Raw genomic sequence first — 20,362 nt, forward strand, 5'->3', positions numbered from 1 at the left:
CAATGGTGTAGTACACTTTGGAAAACATTAAGAAAATGCTAACGCAATGATTGTTTAGATTTGAAAGAAGTGAAAAAGCCGAAGTGCCAACCGACGGACACATAAATACTGAACATTTATGACCCATTGTGACTTCAGCTCATACTGGACTGCATAAAATCTGGGACTTGTACATGCTTTGTAGTAATGTCTCCAAACACTTATTCATCTCTTGAACAAGTGCTATTAAAGGAGCTGTGCAACAATTTTAGGGCTTTGATTAAATTATTGTGGAAGTTGATGCCTGACACTTCTGCAGTGAACTACAGAAAAAAGATTTTGCCCGGATACCCTAGCTTTTATTTACAAAAATGAAAAAGATCCAGGTTTTTGCTGCCTCTCAACTCGTACGTCGTCTTCCGGGTCATGTGTGCAGTGACGTTGAGGGGGTAGGCGCGGAGTTCCGGAAAAGTTCTTTCTTTAGAGCCATCAGTGAGCAGCGAGAACTCATCTGCTCGCGGGTGCCGCGCGAACAATATGGTGAAAGGAGGAAAGTCTCATTTGGGCCCGGCCATAGCCCGTCAGGCCCTGTCCCCCTCCCCCTCCGGCTTCTGGCGGCTGTTCGCGGTAGCAGTTAGAGCTGACGGTTTTGTGGACCTAGGATAGATGGCGCCACTAAAACTCCGTATAATAAAAGTTTTGTCGATGATACCAGGTTTTTGACGCATGTTGGAATGACAAGATTTATAGAAAAGTTACCTTTTATCGAGTAGGTATTCGCACAACTTGCTATCTTTCTACAAGATTCCCCTTTGACGTTACGCCGCGTGTTTCTCATGGCCGCCGCTCGCGGCTGCAGGTCGGAGAATATTCCAAGTTTTGCCTCGCTATTACGCAACGGAATTGCAACATTTCGATGAAAGGAGGTGTGTTTTCTGTCATTTGTGACAAGGTGAACTATATCAAAAGCACAAGATACCAATTCTTTCAACGTTAAAATCGTTTCACAGTTCCTTTAACATCGCTATGTTGACACTAAGATCTTTATACAACACAACATCTTGACAGCATCTTTTAAGCAAATTAGGCTAAACGAACAAAATACACCAACAACTTCCCAGGGCAGCTTTGAATTTAAGAGATGCATGGACCGGGCCTGATCAGGTATAGGCATCCCATCGACCAAGCCGGGCCTCAAAAACTAGGCCCGTGCAGTACTCTAGCGTGGTTTTCGACACCTCCTGTGCTACCTCGAGGCTGATAGAACAGCATAGTAGAGACGGGGCTGGGAGAGAGAGTGCTTACTCCAATGTGTTCATCTGATTGCAATACCCGCTCTCCACCATGCTGTTTTAGCAGCCTCAACGTAGCGCAGCATGTATCGAAGGCCACGCGCTCCGGCGTTGCCGCTCATACGGTTCGCGATAGTATATGTTAAAACTGACCGTGCAGCGGCTTTTGCAGTGTCAGTATATGTATTCCACCTCTAACTAATCCTCGACAACCTAATCCTCCTGAAGACGCACTGGCTTTTCCCTCCACGAAATTGCAGTCGCAGAAAAACACATAAGCAGCGTTCCCCCTCAACTCGCAAGTAGGTCAAGCGGTCACGTGATCTGGTGCTAATTGTATACTGCCAATGTCTATCATAGCCATGTGCTGGGAATGGCAAAGCGTAGGGCACGGGCTGAGCTTCACAAATTTTTATTGGAGTTTGTCTATTTTTCCCTTCTTCGATTGAACACGACTCGCTACTCTAATGTTTGCCGATGTTATGATCGTCCTGAGACGCAGTCGAGTGTTCGGGCACACAACAATCGAGTATGTCATGGTATCTCTTGACACACACTGCGATGTTGAGGGGGTATGAGGCGTCACACTGTCAACAACGTCACTGGATCTATTAACATTAGGGGTAAAATAGTGGTGTAGTGTCATGGTGTAACGCTATGCAACGACTTGATGCCGTGACGTCACGTGACTGCATCGCATAATACTGTTGCGTGACAAATGACATCACATAATTAATTGGAATGCTAATACGAAGCTGCCATGAAATCCCACCATTTCTCATTCATGGCTACTAATTCGGTATATGACGGTTTTCCGATAGATATAGCAAATACCACTGCCAATTTTTCAGTGACCTAAAATTCAGTCCGTAAAAAAAAAAAGACAATTGTTTTAAATTGGTTGTTGTTAAATTTTTTTCGGTTTCAGTACCGGTTTGGTTCCATGGCGGTGGTAACAATTTTGGTTTGGTTTGGTTCCGGTTTGACTAAAAATAACAGTTCGGTTCCGGTTTTACACTCTGCTCTGGGCACTTTTGGTGGGCTGCAGCTGCATTTTGGTCATCCCCTATGTGTGCCTACCTCAGTATCCCGAGAGAGGCCCCACCCTCAAAGATAACCTGCCCCCTCTTTTTGACTCGATTTGCTATTTATTTTTAAACACCGAAGCATAACCCACTCCTAGTAATTGCTGTGCTCGAATCAATGATGACCTCGGCGTAAAGGCAGCTAGTTAGCCATGGCGGAATATAAACAAACATTGCTGACTGGGAAGTACAGTCATCTTTAATTCATTGCCCTTTGTCTTTGCTAAGAAGTTCGGCAGGGGCATAACTTTTTTCGATTGCACACGGAAAGTTAGCCCATTTTTCGTTTTCACCCGATTTGCTTTTGATTTTTGGCGGGCTATCTTTCGGGACGTTGCGATAGTCTAGTCCCAGTACACTCAACATCCTTCCCCGTTCTGGAGCGGATTAAGTGGAGCGGGGTCGTTGCCCGTGCTGCCCAGGTGAGCAACCTGGAGCGGGTGGCCAACTACATGCGCCGCAAGCACCACCTGTCGGCAGCGGACACGGAGCGGCAGCTGGGCCACGCCGTGCGGGACGCCCTGATGCTCTCCCGCAAGAAGATGGGCTTCAAGGGCTCCAAGGTGGGCGTGCCCCAGGAGGCCTTCCAGCTGCCCGAGGAGCCCCCGGTGAGAACCCATTTCACGCTGCCTGGAACATGTCTGATGGGTGTGATCTCGAATGTGGTCCCCCGATTTCCACCTGATCACGTACTGTCACTGGCCGCGATCTTGGTGGCGCCCCAGCGGTGGGGTTGGATGTGGCAGGCGCCTTTCATACTGCAGGTCACTCTCCAGCTCCAGAAGTTGGGACGCCGCAACGACGGTGGCACTCATGCTCGTTTCTCACTTTTTGTTGGGACTTCTAGCACCAGCTGCCAGGATGGTGACATCCGACGACATGACACCCCAGCTTTTTTATTTATTTATTTGTTTGTTTATTTATTTAATATGTACCCCAAAGTGCCCTTTCGGGCATGGTATGAGGAGGGAGGGAGTTACAAAGGTAGAGACAGTGCAGTACAAAGTAACAGATACAATACATAAGTCGTAGGAAAACAACAAAAGCATACCACTATTAATTATTACAATAATATACGCATGTCGGACAAACAAAAAGTTTTTGAACAAAGAACAGCAAACAAAAATGACTTTGCACACAAGATTCATTCCGGGATGATGTGAAATAATATTTCACGTGAAGATCTGAAATTTGCTCCATCTGCAATTTTAACTTTACAATGAGGTAAAGCGTTCCATTCCAAAATGGCAAGCTGCAATGGAAAATTGCAAAATTGGTAAGATACTACAATGAGGTGAGCGAAGTTTGTGAGCATGATGATGTCTATAAAAAATAAGGGGTGTGCGAATATTCAAAATTTCGAATATGAATCAAATATTTTCCTTATTCGAAACATATTCGATTCAAAAATTGCATATTCGCAAGTTCCTGAATATTCGGAAAACACGGTGAATAGTCAGACAAACCGCGAATATTTGAGCAAGTAACGAATGATCTGCCTGCCATGCATTCCAGGCACGCATTCCTTTCACTGAGAAAGGCGTATGTGCGTGCGTTATCAGTCTGCTCGGTTTCTATCTGTCCGATGGCAGCAAGACAGGATCAGTTTTGGTTTCTTTTGTACCAAGCAGGGTAAGATAGACAGGTGGGGAAACGGCCCATACAAACCTACCGCAGCGCCGTGACCAGATTGTGTACCCGTCTGCTTGCAGGTACTCCCAATTTGCGACAGATGGCGCTGCAGCGAGAGGAAAAAAAATTGGAACCGAATTTGCATGGAACTCTGTGGGAGAGTGCGCAAAACAAACCGAGAGTATGACGGTCCTCCATTGAAAATCCACGAGAAACTTTTTCCGTCAGTTTAGCAGGTCGCCACCGTTCGCCCACCTGGAGTGAGAGTTCGCGGTGCTCCACATAGATGGCGCCAGAGAAAAAGAAAACCGAGGGGGACACAATCCGGTCGCTCATTTGGCTCTCGTTTCACCACCTGTCTATCTTACACCCTGGTACCAAGCCTTTTGTTGTGTGGCACTTTTATAGCAATATGTGATGTAATTGCCCGCTCTATAAATTGATACAATAAAATTAACCTCGAGAGTGAAATATAAACAAAAAATAATTCTTGAAAGAAAAATCTAGGTGCGAGTAGAACATTGCATCACCATTGACAACAACCCCTGCCACTCCTGCGCACTCAAAACTAGGGATGTCGCGAACCTGCTCAGGTTCGAGTTCGACCAAGTTCGACTTTTTCTAACCTTCAACGTGATGTTCGACAAAGGTTCGACTGAAGTTTGACTTTTGTGTGCATGCGGGAAAATTAAAAAAGCTAGTTGACTCCACCTGGAGGAGGAAAAGTGCAATATTTGTTGGGTTTATCGGGATCGCTGGTTCACATTAATAACTAATGAAATCATTACAAGCACATATTTTTGCTTTTATGTGGTGTAAACATATTGGTAACCATTTCGTGAAATATAAAATAAAGCACTTTCTAAATTATTTGTTTGCCAAAATTTGAAATATTTGTGTAGCAGCCGGGCAACACTGTTCATAAGTCGAACTTCTTCAAACTTTAGTGAAATTTCGCAGGTTTCCCGAGTGAAAGGGTCTTTCTACTGGCGAAAATGTTGTCTTGGCACGTAGGGAGCGCTTACTTTCTGAACACGTTGAGCAGTTAATTTTCCTACGTGATAATTTGTAATGAGTGCATTACTAGAAGCATCTTTAGCCTGTTGCAGCCCAGTAAAATGCTGTTGCATTGATTTATTTTAAAAATGCTATAAAACCTGCTGTTACCTCTTGTTTTATAATTTTTTATTACTAGGCACATATTTAATATTCGAAGCCCATTTTTTGTCTATTCGTATTCGATTCGCATTTGAAAATTTTAATATTTGCACACCCCTATCATAAATGCGATGGGCTGAAAATAATAGACATTCTTTGAGAGGAACATTATAGTAATACATGTTGTGAAGGAATGTGAGACGTGAGACCCTATGCCTGGTTTCTAATAGAGGTATAAGTGCTCTTTGTTTCTGTGCCAAAATGCTCGTGTAAGGTGAATGGTCGTGGAAAATGAAGCACGCCCCTTTGTTTTGAATGCTCTCTAATTTAGTCTTCAGATAATCCTGATGACGAGCCCATATGATGCTAGCATGCTCCAGTTGCGACCTGACAAATGATTTAAAAGCTAGCAGACGAGTTTCAGGAGATGCTAAAAACAGTTTGTATCTAATAAACCCCAGGGAACGATTTGCCTTGCCCAACAAGTCGAAGCTCGTCAAGCTTCGACTTGTTTGCCGCTTGCGGTTGGTGAAGCGCCCACGAACGATGATGTGATGCGCAGGCCTTTGTCTTCTAGTTGGCGCTGACCGTAGTTGACACCCTGTCCTGCTGGTGCACGCGCACGACCGTCTGGGCAGGCAAACCGGAACGCCGTGTGGCTGGATTCTGGAAAATCTGCAGCAGATCTGAAGGACGCGAATTTCAGTAGTAGTGCACCGAGGAGACTCGTCGTAGACGAAGTATGATTGAGGCATGCGAGCAAAGTCGAAGGCGAAAGCGGCACGAAAATTTTTAGAATTGTGCTCCGGAGGCGGCGCAGAAACTACGACGGTGCCACGATAATAGTGCATTATGCGAGTGGTGAGCGGCTGTTTCTGTGACGCGCACGTTTTAGCTGGGTTGGCTCAGAAGTCTATGCCTTTTGCTAAGTTTTGGAATGCTTCAAGTTCACGCATTTAAAAAGTGGCGGGTGGGTGCTTATTGAGACATGGGTGCTTATTGTAGCTTGGTGTTTTATGGTCTTGTGTATCCCAGTGAGTTTGTGAAGTCGAGAGACGCCAACGGATAACAAAGTTCCCAAAGGTACGCCTTTTTTGCCGAAATAACAGACATTTTCCACCACCGTCGTGCGCGGGGCCGCTAGGCCTAGGTGTGCTCCACGAGCGATAGGCCTAGTCGCTGTCGCTCCTGCCGCGGCTCGCCGTTTCGGCGGCGGCCACTAAGCCCCGAGATGGAGGGGACGTCCGCTCGGGCAACGATCTTCGACTCCCAAATGTGCGTGCAAGTTCAAGGCGAAGATCTTTCACCAGAGGAATTCCACAGCGGCACTGGATGGACGCAAGTGGGGGAACGCATGTCCAGACTACGTCAACGAGACCTTGTCGCGAAGCTCGCCGGCACCGACAACCAAGTAAGCAAGAATGCGAAGGGTAACAAGAACGTTAGAGCCTCGGCCATCAAGGCAGCGAGAATGCCAGCCATGCCGCTGGAGGAAAACAAGATCGTCATCAGACCCCGTGGGGGATTGGACATTACCAAGATTGGCACCACGACCGTCGCCACGGCCATTCTCGCCGCGGCCAAGATTACGACTGAAGAGAACGCATCAGACACCATTTGCCCAAACGCGCTACAAAACATCATGGTAGTCAGCACGCCTAAGGAGGAAAACGCCGTCCGCTACGCGAGAATTCAAACGATATCCATTCAAGACAAGACCTTCGAAGTCAGCGCGTACCGCACGGCGCCGCACGACACCGTGAAGGGCATCATCCGCGGCATCCCTGTCAACGCGAGTGCCGAAGAACTCGACAGCAACATTGTAAACGACAGAAACCCACTCGCCGTAGGAGCCAAAAGAATCGGCAACACGACCACGATCATTGTAGCCTTCGGAGGACCCAAGGTACCGAACTTTGTCCGATACGGTGTCACGCTCATACCGTGCAACCTGTATAGAAAGCAAATAGACGTCTGCCACCAGTGTGGCCGGGTCGGGCATCGCAAGGACGTGTGCCCAACTCCAACCAACCGCATCTGCAGGGGCTGCGGCCAAACAAACCCAAAGGAAGACCACAAATGTACGCCCAAATGCAAACTTTGCGGAGGCGCTCACTTGACCGCCGATAGAGAATGTAAAGCCAAATACAAGGTTCCCTACGTCGTCCGCAAGCGGCAGTGGGAGCGCCGAAAGCAAAACGTCAGCGACTGGCTGCCGTTGGAGAGCAACTTCCCGCTACTCGACGAGCCAGCTGCCCGCAAGTCAAGGACGCCATCGAGAAACCGCGCGCCGTCGAGAAATAGCAGCAGCAGGAGCCAGAGCAGAGACGCGCGACAAACAAAAAGCCAAAGATCAAAGTCGCGCGAGAGAGTCAGTTGGGCCGACGCCGCACGAGGTATCAAGAAGACCAATTCGAACGACAATGCCAAGAAAGAAGACAAAGCTTCAACCAAGGAACGAGAAATCAACGAGGCCCTGAAACAGGAGAACGCGTCCCTGCGAGCCACCATCAACAACCTCACCAAGGAAATAGCGGAGATTCGCAACGTCTTATGCACCATCGAACAGCCAAGATCCTGCCCGAGCGACAACAACAAGGTCGAAGAAGCTACGACAGACGGAGATAAAGCACCGGCACCGAAGAAAAGGGCCTTCGAATTGCGTAAGACCACGAAAAACGTAAGCAGCTGCAGCTCCGGCAGCAGCAGCTCCGGCAGCAGCAACAACAATGTCGAGGCGAAACTCAGCAGCCTCGAGGATATGATCAAATCGATGAAGGAAGCCATCCAAGCCTTCCAAACGGAGAACGTCAACAGACTCAATAACCTGGAAAGGAGCTTGCAACTAACCCTAAGCAACCCAACGTTCGGGCCCCTACAGCAGCAAGTCAACCAAGCGCAGCAACCCGGAGAACTTCGAATAGGACCATCATGGCCTCCAGCTCCACAGGCATAACGATGTGGCAGTGGAACTGCCGCGGCTTAGTCAAGAAAAGGGCAGTTGTCCAGCAACACATTGAGCACGCTGCGCGCAAGCCCGACGTGCTCCTACTCCAAGAAACGCTAACGGAAAAGCCGTCCCTCCCCGGCTACAGGGTGCACGCGGGCCCGTCCGACGGCAGAGGTCTGTGCACCCTGGTCAGGAAGGGTCTCACCTTCGTCGAACATCGACTAAGCAACGTCAGGATCGAACACACGCTCACCGAACTCATACCGACCAAGCAAAGAAAAAACAGCATCTTCATTTTGAATATCTACAGTAACCCATCGCAGAGACTGCAGAGGTTCAAAGCCATTCTTCACAAGGCAAGCACGACGGCCGGCCAGAGCACGCTGGTCGCGTGCGGCGACTTTAATGCTATGGATCCGGCGTGGGGCTACGTCAAGAGTAATGCGAAAGGCAGAAACCTATCCCACGATGCGGCGGAGCTCGACTACACACTCATAACCGACCCGGCTCTCCCAACGAGAATGGGCAACTCCGTGTCCCGAGATACCACCCCTGACCTCACGTTCGTCAAGAACAATGAACCGATCACGATCACGTGGAGGAACACGGGGATGGACCTCGGCAGCGACCACATGATAGTGGAAATCGTCATACCGGAGCAGAGCAGTGCTAATGTCAGGAAACATACGTGGATCGATTGGACCGCATTCAGAGATAACAGAAATCAGGAGGCGGAAGAAGAGACCGAAATTGATGACATCGAAACATGGACCAACAAGATCATTCAAGACGTTCAAAACTCAACCAAGAACATAGAAACAGACCTCGAAACGAACACAATGGACAGCCGACTGGCACACCTCATCGAGGCCAAGCAGTCCATACTCAACAGATGGAAAAAGCTACGCCTCAATCGTAGGCTACGGAAAAAAGTCGCAGAACTTAACAGGACAATCGAGGAATACTGTCGCACGCTATGCGCCCAACAATGGGACGAGATATGCAACGCCGCCGACGGACAGATGCATAACGGGAAAACGTGGAACTTGCTTAGGCATCTGCTCGACAAAACTAAGACTAAGTCACACCAAAGAGACCGACTGGCGAAACTCATCCATCGAGAGGTCACTAAACACGGAGCCGAGCATGTGACGAAGCGCATCAGCGACAGATACCTGCCGACTACTCCAACGGAGTGCCACGGGCCGTACGGGGGGCTACGCAACGAGCGTCTTGACAGAGACATAGACGTAGAGGAGGTTCGCACGGCGCTGCAAGACCTCAACAGCAAGTCGGCGGCCGGACCCGACCGCATCACCAACAAAGCACTCAAGAACCTCGACGACAAATCCATCGAAAGTCTCACGAGCTACTACAACAAATGCTGGAAAACGGGAACGCTGCCGACGCAGTGGAAGAAGGCCAAGACTATCCTGATCCCCAAGCCGGGCAAGCCACCAGACACCGACAACCTCCGACCCATATCGCTCACGTCTTGCATGGGCAAGGTGCTGGAGCACGTCCTGCTCAAGAGGTGGCAGGAATACCTCGAGAAAGAGGACCTCTACCCGGAAACGATCATCGGCTTCAGGCAGCACCTCAGTACCCAAGACGCAATGATTCAACTCAAGCACCAGATCATCGACGGCAACACCAGCGACAACAAAGCGATATTGGGACTCGATCTGCAGAGCGCCTTCGACAAGGTGAAGCACTCGGCGATCCTATGCCAAGTCTCGAAACTCAACATGGGAGAGAGATCATACAAATACATCAAAGATTTTCTCACGGACAGAACTGCCGAGCTCAGAGCGGGGGATCTCCAAGCGCAAGAGAAGAAGCTGGGAAGCACAGGCACACCTCAAGGATCAGTCATCTCGCCGATGCTTTTCAACCTGGTGATGATAGGAGTGGCCGAAAGGCTCGGAAACATCAAGGAAGTTCGACACACGATATACGCGGACGACATAACGCTGTGGGTGGAAGGGGGCAGCGATGCCCACATCGAATCCACTCTACAGGCGGCTGTCGACGCGATCGAAGACCACCTTGACGGAACGGGGCTCAGGTGCTCGCCGAGCAAGTCGGAGCTCCTTGTATACCCGCCCGTCAAGCACCGCAAACCCAAGAGCAGCCCGAGAAACTACGAGGCAATCAAAGTGAAGAGCAGAGAAGGAAACGAGATCCCAAGAGTCACCAAGATCAGAATCTTAGGAATGACGATCGAGACGCACGGCAGAAACGGTGACACTGTCACCCGGCTCATAGCGAAAGCGGCAAACGCCACGAGACTACTCAAGCGAGTCACGACCAAGAAAAGTGGAATGAGGGAAGAGAGCCTGATCAGACTCATCCACTCGTTTGTCATATGCCACGTAGCGTACGTGGCGGCCTACCACAAGTGGAAGAAGAGCGAGAGAAACAAGATAAATATACTCATCCGTAGGGCCTTCAAGACGGCAATGGGACTGTTCGAAACAACGAGCACCAACCGCCTCCTGCAGCTGGGGGTGCACAATACGCTAGAGGAGATAGCGGAAGCCCAACGCAACGCTCAACTCGAAAGACTATCTACGACCAAGGCCGGCCGGAAAATCCTGGACAACCTGGGAGTTGGCTACCAAGGCAGGGAGCGGACGCAGCTCCCCATCCCCGATGAGATCAGGAACAACATCAGAGTGGACTCTATACCGAGGAACATGCACCCGGAGTATAACAAAGGGAGGAGAGCGGCGAGAGCCAGGGCCCTGATAGATCAGCACGCGGCCGACGGACACGCACGCTACGTGGACGCGGCTGAATACGCCAAGCTACACGGTTTCACGACAGTTGTCGTCGACGCGACCGGCACCGTTCGCACGACCGCCAGCACGAGATGCACCAAGGCAGAACAAGCGGAGGAGGTAGCCATCGCCCTGGCCATCGCCGACCGCGACTGCCACACGGTGCTGTGTGACTCGAGGCAGGCGGTGAGGAATTATGCCAAAAGCATGATATCGAAGGAAGCGGTGCGCATACTGCAGTCAACCAAGAACGACGGCGGCAGCAAACAAGTGAGAATCAAATGGTTCCCCGCGCACGCGGGCGAGGCGTCGGATCGAAACGCCAACCACAACGAGACAGCACATGCCGAGGCGCGCGCGCTAACGGACCGCGCCTCGACCGACTGGCCGCTGTGGTTCAGCACCAAGGACCGAATGACCGACTACAACGAGATAACCAAGGCTTTCCGCCTAGCTCGCAGAACTCTCCCACCACCTTGCTCGGGGCTCAGTCGAGAACAAGCCGTTTTATTTAGACAGCTGCAGACGGGCTCACTCCCCAGCCCGTTGCTGATGCATAGAATGTATCCCGAGGCGCACCCGACAGACAAGTGCAGAGTCTGCCGAAGGGAGACGGCCGGCTTCGCACATATGCTGTGGGATTGTATCAAGTACCCGGAAGAATCAAAGTCTGGGAGCATCCCGCTGCGACTTGAAGCAGCCGCAGGGAGCGATAATCAAGAACAACAACTCTGGGCCGTCCAGCAGGTCATCGGGGCGCTGGCCCGGCAGGGACCCAGCGCCCAGAAGACGATGTAGGCCCCGTCCGGAGCGCGCGCGCAAGCGCGCATTTTACTGCAGGCTAAAATAAAGTTTACCCACTCCACTCTGCAAAAAAAGTTGATTTAGAAAAATGTCATATTTACATCCACCAGCACCTGGAGAGTATTTCCAGAAAGTTTCATTAGTTTACACCATATAGTTAATTTTTTATAAATTATTTTCTGTCCATTAAAGCTAAAGAAAAGGTAGGGGTTGGAACACTTTGAGCACATTTTCCTCCGTTCCACATTTTGGCATAAATTTCATTTTAGGAAAACTATCATTTCTTAATGGGACAAGAGGAAAGACTCGCTTATTGTTTTTCCTAAGTGAAATTTTATGGGCAGTGCAACTATGGAATTGTTTTTTGACTTTGGGGATGTCTTTTATAAAAGATGTTCAGATTTTGTGCTTGACATAAAAGGCAAAATTTATTTGATTTTTCACTGCGATGTTAGCATGAAGTAAATTCCTTTTTGGAGATTTTCTTTTTGCAGCTGCACTCTCTAGGCATTCTGCTGCAGATCTAAGTAGAAAGATGTTCGGTATTACATTAGTTTCCTAACGATAGTTTTCCTAAACAAAGTTGGTGTGTTCCTGATAAAAATGGCTTCAAGTTATTTTACATTTCATGTACACTGATGAAACTTTGCACTGCATTCTGCCTTACAACTTCCAGTATATACTCTAAATTTCATTCATATTAAGCCATAGGTTAAAGGGTTAACCCTATTGGGTAGTGTCCCCCCTTAAAGGGATACTGAACCGAAATTTGGATTTCGCAAACTAAGGCTGCAGAAGTGTTGAACGGGACGCTATGAACTCCAAAACATCACTCGTACATCGATATCTCAAACGGATGGCCGTACTTTTGGAAAAGAAGGGCGCGATCAAGCGAGTTCTTTGACGTAACTGTCCTCCGGGAGAATGTGAGAATGAGGAGAAGCGGCCTCGCTTCTCTCCTCCTCGCTTCGGTTCTCCAGCTTGACGGGATGTAGCGAGGAGGAGAGAGAATGGGAATCGTGACGTGCCTTGTCGCGTCGGCCTCGTCGGTCGGGTTCAATCGCCGCACTTCTTTTCCAAAAAATGCGGCGATCCGTTAGATATATCGCCGTATGAATTATATTTCTTGGTTTTGCAGCTTCCCGCCTATCCGCCCGGCCTTGTTTTGTGAACTCGAATTTTCGGTTCAGTATCCCTTTAAAGGGGAAGTCTACCTAACATTATTTGGGACGTGACGGGACTTAGATAGCTTTATTCATGTTCAGGTTTGATAGGAGGCGCACGCACGAAACTTTGGAGGCAAACGTAGCATTGGTCTTTGCAGGAACGGGATGGACATGACTGGTACTGCTTCGAGTGCCACCGGGGCGGAGACGTGCTGCTCTGCACTTCCTGCCACCGGGTGTACCATGTTGTCTGTGTCAAGGAGGACCTTTCCAACGAGGAGAAGTTTGTCTGTTCTGTCTGCCAGGTGAGCGGGCCATCGAACCGCCTCAGGGAGCGACGGCTGCCCTGGGACGCAAAGTCTCTGTCGTTAACATCATCTAGATAGGAAGGCTGTAGTGCTAGACTGTCACACATTACAGCGCTGGGGCGACAATCTGCACCCCAGCGCTGGACGCAGATTGTTTAACAGTGCTGCGTCAGAGTTCAGCTGTTACTTGTGTACGAGGTCCATCCACCTGCGGACGTAACACTTGATCATGCCGATTTTGCACCCTGCGCAGGCGGCTCGTACGTGTCATCAAAAATTAAGCACAATGGCTTTGCCATCTTGGAGGTGTTGCCTCGTCGTGGTGTTTATTCGATTCAACCCTCCCGCAAAGATGTCATTACCCAGGTCGGGGAACGGGTACAACATCCATCTCTCGTCCCACGTTGATTTCCGTACCTATGAAAACAGCGAGCATTATTATGAGCTCTCCACCGACCTACTAGACCAGGGGTGGCCAGGCTGACCCGGTCCAAGAGCCTCAGACAGAACCACGAACAGAACCACGAGGGGCAAATTTTTTGTCTAGAGCAATAAACGACACTTAATTGATACAGATAGATTGAAAGTAGTTCGAACTACTTTTAATCTATTTGAGCCAAAACCATTCCGACTGTACGCAAGGAAGCAAGCAGTAGCTCAAGACTACCAAACTGCTACATGTCTTTCGATTTAAAAGGCGTTCCATTTCTCTTTTTGGGGAAGTGCTCGTGTGGCCAGGAGGGAGGCCGGGGTGTAGGGGAGGGAGCCGCGAGCTGCACTTTAACACGCGAAGAGCCGCATGCGGCTCGCGAGCCGCAGCTTGGCCACCCCTGTACTAGACCTTTGTGCCGAAATATGCGAGCATCAAGGAGGATGCTGGAAACGTAGGTATAGATGTTGCACATGCTCGCCTTGTCTATAAAAAGATAGGAAGTGACAGACTATGAGCATATACGCAAACTTCTATTTATTTCAGGTATTTGCTTGATGAGAGCTTTTGTTGTGGAAGCCGGTGTGTGCAGCCAGTGGCATCACTAGGGTCGGCGGCACCCAAAACGGTGGCCCACCGCGACCCCCTTCCCACCCCCCCCTAGTTTCAGCCAACGATCCTTGAAACGAAAGGGCAACAATGGGCGGTGGGGAGTGGGGTCGCGACATCCCCTTCTCCATTTTCACTGCCCAGCTGTACTTGAGGCTATCTCCCCCCCCCCCCCCCCCCCCCCCCCCCTTCGTTCCCCCCCTTCGTTCCCCCTAGTGATGCCACTGTATGCAGCACGTGTAACTAAACTTGCAACATGCTCATTGGTGCTTGCATAACTTAGCAAAGGGTCTATCGTACATCCAAATGACTTTAAAAAGCCCCTGAAAAGAAAAAAAAAAGTTTTCTTTTAAACAGTTTGGGCGGGACACGCATGTCAAAAAATTTATTTTAGGCGAACGAAGAAAAATTTTAAAGGCAATATTGATGGCGCGAGACGTGATTTAGCAGGTAGTCACCTCCTTTCCACTTGTTTTCTCTCTCGGCATTTTGGGCGCGTGGAGGAGAGGTGAATCGGCTTCGCCTTCACGTTGAGGTGGAAAGAGTGAATGACCATTCTGTGACGTCGTAGACTTCGCACACAGAATTTCAAATAAATCTCGCCGCCAATATTGCTCTAAAAAATTTTTTTCCGCGTAAAATTCATTTTTTTTGACACACGTGCCCCAACCAGACTGTTTAAAAAAACTTTTTTTTTTTTTCACGGGCTCTTTATGAGGCGTCGGACCTTTGTCGAGTTACATTTTTGTCGAACGACAGAACCAGCTCAGTCAAATATACCTGATTGTTGGCGCCTCAGTAATTTTGTTGAGGCTGCAAATACTCTTCTGGTGTTTACATTTGGGTGTAATCTATGTGCACTTTGATCTTTGCTAACATGAACAGAGAATTAAAGCTTTTCTGTGGAAAGAGTTAGCTGAGTGCCACGATTGCTGTAGTAAAATAGTAAGCTGGGCGAGTTGGTAAACGTTCAACATGGTTAAAATCATGCACAAAGAGACAAGGACAAACAAGGAAGGAACGTGCCTGTCTGTGTTCTGCGTTCCTTCTTCGTTTGTCCTTGTCTCTTTGTGCACAATTTTTAACCACGTTCCACGATTGCTCTATTTTCCGGTGTGCAAGTCGCATCTTTTTTTCCTAATTTCCATCGGTGTGTCTTACGAAACAGTGCGACTTATGCACATTGATTTATAAGTATGAACCTTAGCAAGATGAAGCCGACATTAACGGCAAGGAGAAATAGTAGAGCACCCACCGATGTCCTGCTCTTCCGGCAATCCAAAGACGGTCCGAAGCTTAGCGGAATATGTCTGGTGCTGCAGCTACTCTGTACGCCATACTCTGCAGCACTCCATAGCGGTGGCTGGCACATGAAAACAAATTTTCCACAAGGGTTATATTTTTCGCTTAATTTGTTGGTGAGATTATTGAAGCTGGCTCCCACCTGCACATATATTGCAACCACAACACAGATATGTGCAGGGGCGGATGCAGGAATTTCCTGAGGGGGGGTCAGGTGTTGGTCAGCGTACCATATGTTTAAGAACCCCCTCCCCCTCTCCCTCGTTTTACGCCCTAAAATTTACACAAGCAGAAATCAAGAGGGGGGTCAGGATATCCGGACACCCCCTCTAAATCCGCCCCTGGATGTGTGGTCTTATCAATGCAGTTTTGCCGTGCAGCATGTGCAAAAAGAGGTGCGACTTGTACGGCAACTTATACAAAGATGCAGCTTACATAGCAACTTTTTTTTCATGCAAACTCCCGTTTCTTCTCGTTTGTTCAACGTTGGACAAACGGGAATTCACAAACGACCGTTTAAGAGAACACGCACAAAATTTAAAGACAAATGACGGGGCACATTTGCCCCCGCACTGTAGAGCCTGCAAATGCGAGCCACGCTTCGGCGATACCAAGATTCTCGGTAGAAGCAGAATTCAAAGAGCACACGAACTGCAAGAAGCATATTTCATCAAGAAGAGGGGACCCCAGTGCGTCAGCGACACGTCTATAGCATTGTATAAGGCTGAGATTCGTTTTTTCGATAAATATATGCAAACGGGTTTATGTTGTTGTATCTCGCGCATGAGTAGCCTGGGTGACGATAAGTGTATCAGATATATACATATGTACTTCCACCTTCCTTTCCCAATACAGTTAAGAGTAGCGCCCGTGTTTGTCTTCTATCTTGTGTACATCTTTTTAGCGCTTATAACCATGGTTCAATACAGTCAACACCAACTAACCCAATAACAAGCTCTTTGACACAAGAAGAGATGCAGACCCCCCCAGGACGAGACATACTTTCAACTAAACTCTAATTTGAAAAAAACACAAATGCGAACATAGGCTGACATACACATGTGCATGGGAAATATTTTACATTCACCATGCAGATAAAGAAGTGCTGAAAACTAACATGTTTTGCTATGTGACACATTTTTTTCTAAAATATGAATATTCCTTATTTGTTAGGGATAGCGAGGGGGCACTGATACATGCATTGGTGCCATGGGATTTAATGTTAGAGGCCTCCAGAATTTCGCGCACAATTTTTGTTGCGCCGCTTCCCACTATTTTGTTTCACTAATATTTGGGTTACACTCACAGCGATCACAGCGATCACAGTGTATGGCCAAGTGGCCAGACGGGGATTGCCTAGTGGACACAGAGCGTTCTCTGATTATATCGTGGATGCATCTCCCCGTGTGGCCAACATAGACCCTCCTGCATGACAGGGGGATCTCATAAATGACGGCAGCGACACAGTTGTGGTACTTTGTCACGTCCTTCTTTTTGCAAGCCCCTTCTGTCACAGCTAAGTCATCTGGGCTTCTATTAGTTCTTTTGCACAATGCAGATAGTTTAGTTGGAGCAGAGAAAACAGCTGGAACCTACTTCCTTTCTTAATCATGGTGAACAAAGCACATAGCCCATTATTCATTTTTATAAAGATTCTGGGCTGGTGCTGTCATGTGGATCGATACATGTTTGTGTGCTTTGTTTTATATTTTTTCCCTTCTGCCAGAGGGGTTTGGTCCTCACAGAATCACTGTGAAATAAAATAAAACAATTAATATCTTAGAAGTACATAAAACTTCCTAAAGGTAACAGTGAGAGACAAGAATTCACCTTAAGTGTAAGCTTTAAATGAATGACGTCATCTCGCTGAGAATTTTGGAAGTGGCTTGCCATTATCAATTCTGTTAGCCCATTTAAACTTTTGCATTTCGTTGCGTCTACCGGCATGATCTCCGGATGGAGTCACAACCTTTGATGACAAACAGATTCATCTGATGGGTGCAGCTTCAAAAAATATTTGTTTGGCACACACTGTCGATACGAGCAAACATTTCTGTGTTGCAGCTACTGCAGGAAAAGGATGAGTTGAAGCTGAAGGCAGAGGACTTGAACATGCTCCTTGGCTACACCTGTGTTCGACTCAAGGACAAGACATGCACGGTATGTTGGCCGCATTCTCTCTTTTTGACAGGGTTAAACCCCCGAGGGATACAGTAGGCATGAGCCTAGGCCAAACAAAAAGAGGAATCGGAAAATGCTATTCCTGGTAGACATGGCGCCTCATTGGACGAACACAATGTGATGCAGAAACATGGTACTGTAGGACATTACTATCTCGAAGGAAACCGTGTAGATGTGAAATAATGTGTGTAAATATTCCATTTCTTATTTATAATCTGAAATTCCAAGTAAAAATTTAAAATATTTGAAGTTGCAAAGCTTTCCATCAGCCTGGCAAATAGCAGACAGTTATTTGCAATTAGTATTTGCAAGTTTGCATCAGTGACATAATATCTGCTGCATCTCAATTATAGTGCAAGGGAGAACAACAAGGGGGCAGAGAAAATTGCATGCCATAAGCTAATGATCTGACATACCAATTGCCAATGCTCGTAATCAGTCTGCTTGACCAGGAAGTTCGTAGGGAGCATGACTTATTAGGCACATTGCCTAGTGTAGACTTCCGGTCAGCAAAATACCTAGTGTTTCTGGCTGAACATTTTCGAGTCGAATGTCAAAGAATCGTCACGTTGCTGGTGCCAAATGCTGTAATTAATGCACTTCTCCTTGTCCTTTGAAGAACTTATCCTCAGGTCATGTCAGCTACGGTTAGTTTTAAGTTCCCCAAACTTTATATGCATAGAGATGGGGCCCACTCCACTGTTTTCATACCACAGTTAGCCTCAAATGTTACGGCAAGACGAACGCTTCCTATAGTCCGTTACAACCTAAGAACGAAGGGCGAGGGTAAGACGGGCTGGGTAGGAGGAAGCAGACGGAACGCTAAAGAAAGGAGGACGTTTCCCCCTCTCTTCTCCATCGTTCCGTCTGCTTCCTCCTCGCTGGCCCGTCTTACCCTCGCCCTTTGTTCTTAGGTTGCAACGGACTATAGATGACAAGAACGTAGTGCTGGATTTGTTACATTCAACGGGCACACAAGAGATTGGACTCGAGTGCCGGACCAGCTTTTGGTTTCCGATCGAACAAGAGACCCAGCCAAACACCGATACAGCGCTCGTTTCCAATTTTCATTCTACGCTGGCCTCTGATAAGGGATATATGTAGAAGATTTAGCACCATGGCCTTGTTGTCTGAGAGATGATGGTGCAACACACATTCTGGACATGGTAAGTAAAGATAAAATGGGGCCCGCCTGGCATTGCAGACGAAGGAGCTGCACCGCCTGCTTTCGACGGAAGCAGACACTTGGAAGCAGAACCAGCTCATCTACCAGAAAATGGACCTGGTCACCATGGAGGAGAAGACACGCAACGGCGACTACATGGGGCTCGAGGAATTCCGGGCGGACGCCCAGACCATCGTTCACAACGTCGTCATTTTTTACGGCAGTGAGTGCCACTTTCCCCACTTTGTCCCTTGCCGCTTTTTCCTCTGTCCACTTTGTCCTCTGCCCCTTTGTCTCTCCACTTTGTCCTGTGTTGTGCGTCAATTCATTTCTTGCTAAGGGACCAAGTTATTTCTGCAATGACAGCTGGCTGTGTTGTCATCTTTTGTGTTACAATCTTTCTGGATGCCCCAGACTTTGAAGCCGGCCCTGAAACACAGTCTGCATTGAAGAAAAACAACAAAAAACTGCAAAGACACTTAAGACTGCTAACGTGTCGGAATGCAAAAGCATTTGTATACGTAGCATATTATTCCTAGAAGCTGCACGCCACGCTGAGCTCGGCCGTACATACTCTCTATAATCTGCCCGGCCAGTCTCTGCGGCCGGCCGCTCCCTCATGCCGGCTGTCGGGCCGCTGCCCCAGAGGGCTTCTCTGTAGGGTGGCATTTCTTGGAACTATGCCACGTGCCAGCCAATGGGGTGGATGCTACAGAATACAGGCTTCGCTTTATGGGACGGGAATTTGGGTGCCGTTTGGCACGGCTTCAAAATCTGATAACACTGGTTCTCTCCATGGGACAGTTAAAGGGACCATGAAATGACCTTTTTACTTTTTCCAGATAACTTTTACATTAAACCGTCAATGTTCACTGAATGCCGAACAAGCATCCGTTTTCGTCTCGGTTTATTAACTTCTACACAAAATATTATTGAAATATCGACTTTTTCATTCTCTCCAACTGACCGCAAAACAAGCCGTGACGTAGGCCGTTTCCGGAACCGGAAGTTCTCTCGGCAGTAGGAGAATGGGAGTGTTAGCGGCAACGAGTTGGGGTGCGCCGGTAGGTTTTACTGCGCTGATGTCACCGACGTATTTCCTGAATCGGCGCCTCTCATCGCCGCATCGCAGCTGAGCGAAATTCAATGAGATATGTTGCGCTACAGCGACAGCATGGGACTAGTCCCATACGCCGGTATGCCTGTTGGGAAGTGCAGCGAGTCTTCCGGTGAAGACTCCAGAACCACCCTGTCATTGTTGGCAGAAGGGCCGGCCCGTGTCAGTCGTTTGCAAAGCGACGTAGATGGCGTTTTTCGCGGCCTCGGAGATGCAGGAGCGAGCCGACGTTAAAAAAGAAAAGATACGTTTGAACTACGAGTGTCAGCAAGAGCCACGTAAATACCTGTTTACACTCGGAGCGGACGCGCGCGCTTGATGGAAGTGCTGTATTCGCGCTGTTTGTAAGCGCTTCGGCACCATTCTTTTACGATTGCAACTCGATACTGACGCGACACTCG

The 20,362-nt window shown here is 48.4% G+C and overlaps 1 protein-coding gene across 1 annotated transcript in view; it reads left to right on the forward strand.

Annotated features, from left to right (window-relative positions):
• Positions 1–20,362, forward strand: part of LOC8038485 (zinc finger MYND domain-containing protein 11) — a 104,203-nt gene that overhangs the window by 65,555 nt on the left and 18,286 nt on the right. The window contains exons 3-6 of the mRNA XM_042293116.1: positions 2,779–2,964; positions 13,008–13,154; positions 17,563–17,658; positions 18,884–19,067. Coding sequence (XP_042149050.1) covers positions 2,779–2,964; positions 13,008–13,154; positions 17,563–17,658; positions 18,884–19,067 — 613 coding nt within the window. The remainder of the gene's footprint in view (positions 1–2,778; positions 2,965–13,007; positions 13,155–17,562; positions 17,659–18,883; positions 19,068–20,362) is intronic.

This window comes from Ixodes scapularis, unplaced genomic scaffold (assembly GCF_016920785.2).
Source record: "Ixodes scapularis isolate PalLabHiFi unplaced genomic scaffold, ASM1692078v2 PGA_scaffold44__24_contigs__length_19508400, whole genome shotgun sequence".
NCBI lineage: Eukaryota > Metazoa > Arthropoda > Arachnida > Ixodida > Ixodidae > Ixodes > Ixodes scapularis.